This window comes from Pezoporus wallicus, unplaced genomic scaffold (assembly GCF_028554395.1).
Source record: "Pezoporus wallicus isolate ANWC-B61680 ecotype Strahan unplaced genomic scaffold, APGP_CSIRO_Pwel_v1 contig_227, whole genome shotgun sequence".
Lineage (NCBI taxonomy): Eukaryota > Metazoa > Chordata > Aves > Psittaciformes > Psittacidae > Pezoporus > Pezoporus wallicus.
In genome coordinates, this window is record NW_026635704.1 from 16,526,934 (window position 1) to 16,534,554 (window position 7,621).

General features: G+C 44.0%; 1 protein-coding gene across 1 annotated transcript; it reads left to right on the forward strand.

Annotated features, from left to right (window-relative positions):
• Positions 1-2,878: 2,878 nt before the first annotated feature.
• On the forward strand, positions 2,879-3,795 carry NPBWR1 (neuropeptides B and W receptor 1). The gene is given in 3 exon segments (XM_057397376.1): positions 2,879-3,166; positions 3,169-3,701; positions 3,703-3,795. Coding segments are annotated over 3 exon segments (822 nt in total). The 5' UTR covers positions 2,879-2,970.
• Positions 3,796-7,621: the final 3,826 nt, after the last annotated feature.

Here is a 7,621-nt window from a genome sequence, read left to right on the forward strand (position 1 = left end):
ATTGTGGTTAGGGGAGATGATGGGCTGGATTTTTTTGAGAGGGGCGTTGCAAGAACCCTGGCAAACATTGAAATGCTTAAAAATCCTGTATTCCACATGTTATTCACTGTTCCAATAACTAGAATGCTCTCCTATGGCAAGTCACTGCATTCCTCTGGGTCTCCCCTCACCTCCCATAAGGATTCTATCAGTCAGAAGGGATAACCACATTCCTGATGATCACATCATGCATGTAACTTGCTGTAAACATCACCTTTTAGCCCTATTGAATGATTTGTTCAGCTATTAATTATTCAGCAGATATTCTTTGCTCTCTCAAAGGATATTCCTTTTCTACAGAGGGTTGTTAGTGTCATTTTTGGTTAAAGTTTGATATTATGAAATTGCATCAAAAACATTAGTTTCCTCCAAAAACTTTATTAATTTTTTTATAACTTTATAATTTGTTAGGACTAGTTTGATTTCAAAGGCTTAAAATAAAAATTGAACATGGTGGGATCACAGAATAATTTAGGTTAGAACATCACCTAATCCAATTCCCTGCTCAAAGCAGTGATACCTTTGAAATAAGATTGAGTCATTTAATCCCATGTCCAGTCAAAGTCTGGGAACCTCCAGGGATTGAGTAGTGTTCTTAAATTTAACCACTGTCACTGTGAATAATGCTGTTCCATACATCTGGTCAGAATTTAACTTACTGCAGTTTGCAACTGCTGTCACTCATTTTATTTTGCAGCTGCAAGAAGATTTCAACTCTGTCTTCTCCATAACCTGCATTTAGATGGCTGGGGATAGCAATTAGTTTCCCACAACCCTGAGGCCTTTTCCGTGCAGAACAAATCCAGTTCCCTCAACATCTTCTCATCTGTAATGTGCCACCTTAATGGCCCTCCACTGCACTTAGCTGCGGTTTCTCAATGTCTTTCTTCTACAAGAGGGCCCAAATTGTGTGGCATCACAATTGCCAAACAGAGAACTGCTAGCTTTTAATAAGCTTCAGAGTGATCTTAAAGGTTGTCTCCAACCTAGCTGATTCCATGATTCTAAAGGTGACATTTTCATTGCTTGGCTTGTGAAAGTAATAAGGTATCCAGAAAAGGGCTCAAAACTCCATGATAAGCCTGCTGCATAGTACTGATGTCGTTCTTATGGGAGAACTTCTTTTTTATGGTAAACACCTTTATTTCTCAAATCTTTCTGTAAAGGAAGTCAAGAATCACAGAGCAGACAATAGACTGTCTATGGTGAGTATCATTTATTATCTTATACAGCTAGTAGTATAAGACATAGCACTAGAAAGTATAACCACAATGAAACAAAGCTACTTTTCTTTGCTTGTACTTTTTTCCTTATTTACTCATTAATTTATTTGCTTGGATTTTCATATTTGTGATATCCTGCTAATCTAAGTAATTATGCATCAGAGTATGTGAAAATTGGAGGCAGGCTGCATTTATCTCTCACTCCATAATGTTAGCTGAGAGAAATTAACCAGCTCTGCCAATTATTTGCCAAAAGATGCATTACTAATAATTATATTATTAGTAATTTACTAGTAATCAGTATTCAGTATGTGGCTGGTACTGCTGGTAACAGCACAAAAGAAGTTGTTTGCACTTCTTATGCAAGAGATGTACAATTTTATCAAATGTACTACAAGCTGATAGAATTCAATCCCATTTAAGAAGTGAAACATAAAAGTGAAGAGAGGTTTTACACCATGTGGGTTTTTTAGAATGGGTTAATTGGGAATTCTGAATTACCCTCAAAAAAAAAAAAAAGATTGCCTCTCTGGGGTTATACTCAAGTCTATCATCATCACGGCATGGAGTGAAAGTGCTGGGGGGAAGTATAGGAACTCCTGTGCATCTGTTCTGCTTCAGTTGGATAACCAGATCCCATGAAAAATGCCTTTTGGGGGCAAGATCAGACTGAACGGGGCTTTGAACAACCTGGTCTAGTGGAAGGCGTCCTTGCTCATGACAGGAGGGTTGGAACTAGGCGATCTCTCAGGTCCCTTCCATGCTAAGACTGCACGAAACCGGACCCCCCCCCGCCCCCGGCCGACAGCCTGGTTCTGCCCGTGCCGAGAGCGGGGACAGTTCTTGGAGAGGGCAGGCGGTGGATACTGAGCTCCCAGACCCAGCACGACGAGCAGATGCCACGGGCAGCCGGGATTTCTCTTCCCATTGCTGCACTCTATACTTCTCTGCGCTCGGGAGGAGATGTGATTTCAGGTAACTGGAAAAAAAAAACACCTCCCGACTTTTAAAGTACTCTCCGCGATTCGTCTTCTCTTGCTACCTAGATCGAGACGTACACACATTTAACAATCAGGATCCAGCAAAGAGGCAACGCCAGCATACCCAGACTGCACGGACCCGGAATCGGCATCCTCCCCCGCGCCGCTCCTGCTCCCCTTCAGGAACCCCACAGCTGCAGAGGTCAGTGCATCTTTCCTCTTTCCAAAGCGCTCGGTCCCGTCATGAAGGGGAGGGGAAGGCGTTCTGCTTCTTGGGGAGCATCCCAAAGATACCGACTCCCCCTGAGGAAGGGAGTCCCGCGGTCCGCCCCGGCCGCCGCGCTCAGCGCCCCTCCGCTCCTCCTCTGGAAACCTATGTGCGCCGCGCAGGGGTGGCTGCCGGGCCGGACCTTTGGGTTCCCAGGTGAGCGCTGTCACCTTGGGGTGGTCATTCTGGGGGAGTCCGAGGCTGGGTGCTGACACCGCATAGAGTCCATCGGTGTGGGAGGAGCTGGTAGGGGGCCATTTCCAAAGTGCTTCTGCTGCTGGCTGAGCGCTTGGTGACCTACTCTTGGTCCTGGCAGGGCAGTGGCAGGCAGCGGATGTGGAACCTTGGTGGCTGGATGCGACAGAGAGGACACGCTTGAGAAGAGCACGAGTCTCACATTTTTCCCCCCACTTCCAAGGCATTCCCAAGAGCAGTGGCCTGGCCACCTTCTCCTGTGGCCATGGAAAACTCCTTCCTCCTCAGGACCAATTCCTCATGTGCAGACTGCACTGAGACAGAGGATGGGGGTCTGAATATGTCCACTCCCACACCAAGACCCAGCTTCTACCTCACAGTGCCAATCATGTACTCAGCCATATGTGCTGTGGGGCTAATAGGCAACACCGCTGTCATCTATTTAATCCTCAAAGCCCCAAAGATGAAACAGTCACCAACATCTTCATCTTCAACCTGGCTGTTGCTGATGAGCTCTTTACTTTGGTGCTACCCATGAATATTTCTGACTACCTGCTCCTGCAGTGGCTGTTTGGAGAATTCATGTGCAAGCTCATCATCTCCATAGGCCAGTACAACACCTTCTCCAGCATCTACTTCCTCACTGTCATGAGCATTGACTGCTACCTGGTTGTGGTGGCCACCACCAAGTCCAGGAAGATGTCCTACCGCACCTACCGAGCAGCCAAGATTGTGAGCCTCTGCGTCTGGACCTTTGTCGCAGTCATCATCCTGCCCTTCACTGTCTTTGCTAAGATATACAAGGAGCAGGGGCGCTCCCAGTGTGTCTTCATGTTCCCACAGCCCGAGAGTGTGTGGTGGAAAAGCAGTCAGATCTACACCCTTATTTTAGGCTTTGCCATCCCAGTGTCCACCATATGCATCCTCTACACCACCATGCTGTGCAGACTGAGACGTGTGCACCCCCATTGCAATGCAAAAGCCCTGGACAAAGCAAAAAAAAAAGGTGACGCTGCTGGTGGCTTTCATCCTGCCTGTGTGCCTGTTCTGCTGGATGCCTTATCACCTTAGCACAGTGTCCCTCTCATAGTCATCTGCTCTTCTCAGGTGACTGCAGCACAGAGTGTGCTTTTTCTCCAGCCTCCTTCTGACAGCCCACAGGGCTTCAGACTGTCTCACTACAGAAGACACAAACTGGAGACTGGTGGATCCTTCCCTATTGTCCTGGACTCATTTCTTCAGCAGTGCTCTCCACCCCTTGCCATGCTTTTTTTTGTTGTTGTTGTTGGTTGGTTAGTTAGTTTGGGGTTTTTTAAATCCTTTCTCTCTAATGTGCTTTTTCTCCTATGTTTGCAGCTCACAGAACTGCAGCAGGTCCCTTTTCCCTCTTTTAATGGTACTGCTTTGTGAGCTAAAGCCACAAGACTGTCTTTTTTTCAGTCTTTATTATTAATTTATGTGTTTATTATTTAACTTTATTATTTATAAAGCCCAGTAAAGGTGTGTTGTTGAGTGTCTTGCTTCATGATTCCTCAGCCTCTTCATATCCACAGGGCCTGTTTAACAAAAGCCTTGCAAACTTAGCAGCATTGAAAAAGGCACAGCTCCAAAGGATAAGGAATAAACCAAGTTATCATGCTTATTTAATTTTACAGGGGATTGAGATAAGGTAAATCTGTGATAAAAGGCAAGGGAGACCTCGGTTTGGCTTTAAGGAAGAAAAAGCAAACCCTTAGTAGTGTATAAAATACACAGATGTGGATGTGGAGTCACTTGTGAGAAATAGCTTAACAGAGTACTTGGTAGCTGTAGTTTGCAAAATTTGCAGCTGTTGTTTGCATCGGAAGGGGTGTTTACTTTTTCTATTTGCCGTATGTTTATGGGCAATCTCCTTCTGGCACATACAGATAATTTCTTTTTGGTCCAGAAAACAGAATTGGAAGGTGTTTTCAGAACACATTACTCTTTAACATTTTGAAAAGGACTTGCTGAGACATGGGGAATATTCCGACTTCTTCCCTACAAACCATAAATCAAATATGTGGTTACTTTTAACAGTCTCACACACTCGTACTCTGCTTGCTGGTGAGATTTATGAATATTTCTCTTAAGGAGGACAAAGGAAGTAAAAAAAAACCCACCCAAAAGAGTAGGTTAATTTTAGCTGCAGGAGTGGGGAGAGGGGCAATGAGAATTTCACTAGCATTCACATGTCCAAATACTGCACGAGGAGGTGGTTTGGTTTTTTTCCCCTCTTCTCTCCTCTTTTAGCCCTCTAAACTGACAAAATGTGGAAGACTGGGAAAATATCTGCAGTCACTTGACATTTCTCATCTTAGTGGTCTTTCCTGTTATTCCCGATGCTAAATCAGTGTAACAAAAATTGGGTTATATATTTCCCCTTCCACTGAATATGGAGAGATGGAGAGATGTGGCCAAAGAATTCTGTTTCCACTTCCACTTACACACTTACAGGGATGATGGGTTTCAAAAGGTACATAGTGATTAGTGTGTGGCACAGTCTCAGGTTTGCACGTGCCTCCTGAGAGCCCTTGCACCAGGTTCCTTTCCACTGCTGCAATCTAAAGTTTGAAGAAACAAAGTTTCTTTTGCTAAATCCTTCCAAAGAAACTCCAAATAAAACTTCTACTTGCAGATACTAGCAATTATGCAAACCCCAGTACATTATAGTGCCATATAGCTGGGTTGATGATTAAATCTTCTCTCTTTATAAGCCATTAGTGTTCTCTGAGACAGTGCTAATTTCAACACCCAGTCTAGCTGTCACAGAAGTGACATGGACTCTACTGGGGAGCAACAGTGTCTAATTCTGCTTCATTTGAGGGTGTGTGATTGACTCCTCTCAGACACAGACTCTGGCCTTTTAAAAAGCAAGCCCAAAAGGTGTTGAGAACCCATTTCCACACCACGTATAAAAGTGTGCTGCAAGAACACTGTCTCTCACTTCATCTTTCTGCCTGAAACAATAGGTAATTAAGCTTAGCCACCAGAGCTGCCTGCTGTTTCAGCTGATGGGTAAGCTTTCAATTGTAAATTGTAATGAGGCTTCTTCTTGGTCAGTCACTTGCTGTGGAGAAATATGTTACTCTGTGTGGTCCAAGTAGCAAAGCCTGTCTTCCTTTAAGATACTAATCTGTATGCACACACCACCTCTCTAGTATCCTTAAGCTATCATGCCCACAACAACTTTATTTGCATAAAGACTGCATACAGTTTTAAAAGTAAATCATTATTCTCAGAAAAGACATTTGAAGATCTCTGTGCTCTTGCTGGTTGTTGACCCTTCCCTGAAGACTGAAGAATGCCAGAGAAATATGGTTCTCTGTCAGCCACCCTAAGAAGGGGCACAATATTGCTCATGATAGTGACCACCTGAACGTTTTGTCTCATCACCTGTCAGGGTTCCTATTTACCCTAGAAATGTTACTGACGCTTGAGTAGCTCTACTGTGCTCCTGCAAAATGTAGCCTGTATCTGTATATGAAGTGTATCTCTGAGATGCTCAACTGATATTAGCAGTAGGTTACAAGAACCATCTGACTTGCATTTCATTTTTATCCAAATACCAAAACTCTAACTCTTCCTGAACAATATAACCTGGTTCAAGATTTAAACAAACAAGCAAAAAACTTTCTGATTGAGATCAGTGTGAAGAGATTTCTTCAAAATCTTCCTATCTTTTAGGGAACAGGGAAGTGTTTTAAAGTATGCCTTTCCTCATATTCAGTACCTCATCCCTTTGTCTTCCATACTGAATTCCTGTTGTCTGCAGGGGAATGTATGAGAACAGTTGCTGGTGTAAAGTAGGGATACTCAATGGATTATCACTTACACTGGTAACAGGCAGCCCACACATGGAAATTAAGAAAAGAAGATAACCAGTACAGTCAATAAAACTAATCAGGTACAACATCTAAAGTGAGCCAGCAGAACAACAGAGCCCACTTTAAACTATAAAAGGTTCAAAGTAGTAATAAAATTAATAGAGCATCACACACAGCAAAGCCTAGTGAAAAAAGGAAGGTAAGTGCAATGCAAATAAGTGATTGCACATATGTGATCAGCATTTGAAAACATCTAGCATCTGTAAGCTTCTTTGCATCCTTTTCATCCAGGTGGATAAGGTAAAGGGAGCCCTTGGTGAATCACTGTCACCCAGCCCTGCAGGTGCCAGGTGAGATGCAACAGGTCACTTCACATCCAGATGGTCTAGTCAGCAGCACCAGCTTGCCTTGCATCTGCAAGGTACTTGATATAGTCTTGAGACCCATAGGCTTGGTATTGTGTAGTCTTTCACTAGAACTGGTGTGCCTGCAAGAAAGCCTCATAAGCTAAGACAGGAGAGAAGTGTCACTTTTTCTGTATAAGTGAGTATTCAGCTCCCCTCCACCCCTCTCCCAACACCATTAAACAGAAACAGGCCTCCAGCTTGTTGTAGGCTGTCAGCACCAAATTTCCTTAACACCTTGGCTTCTGACACACATGCATTGCTTTTCATGAATATCTCCCTATAGTCCATATGTAGCAAGCTGTAGAGACCCAGAGAGTAATACTGTGTGATTGTCAAGTATGTTTACTTAGAAGACCTGAGTGCATGTGTCCCTGTGGCTGAGGCACATTCTGGGAGCTCTGGAGACTGAAAACCAGATATTTCTTCAGGCCCCTGAGTTCTCTATAAATTGTTACAAAGATCACTCTGCATATTTTCCCAGCAGCAGCACAATTTTCCCAGCCAAGCACCCCAAATCTCTAGTTTACCACTGACCCCTGCGCTCTTTTGGGCTCCCTCAGCAGACTGCTGTGACACCACAGGATGTAGGCAAGTTTCTCCCTCAGCTCAGGCAAGGCATTTTAATCCATATGTGCTTTTGCAGCACCTCTAGCCCTGAAAGCTG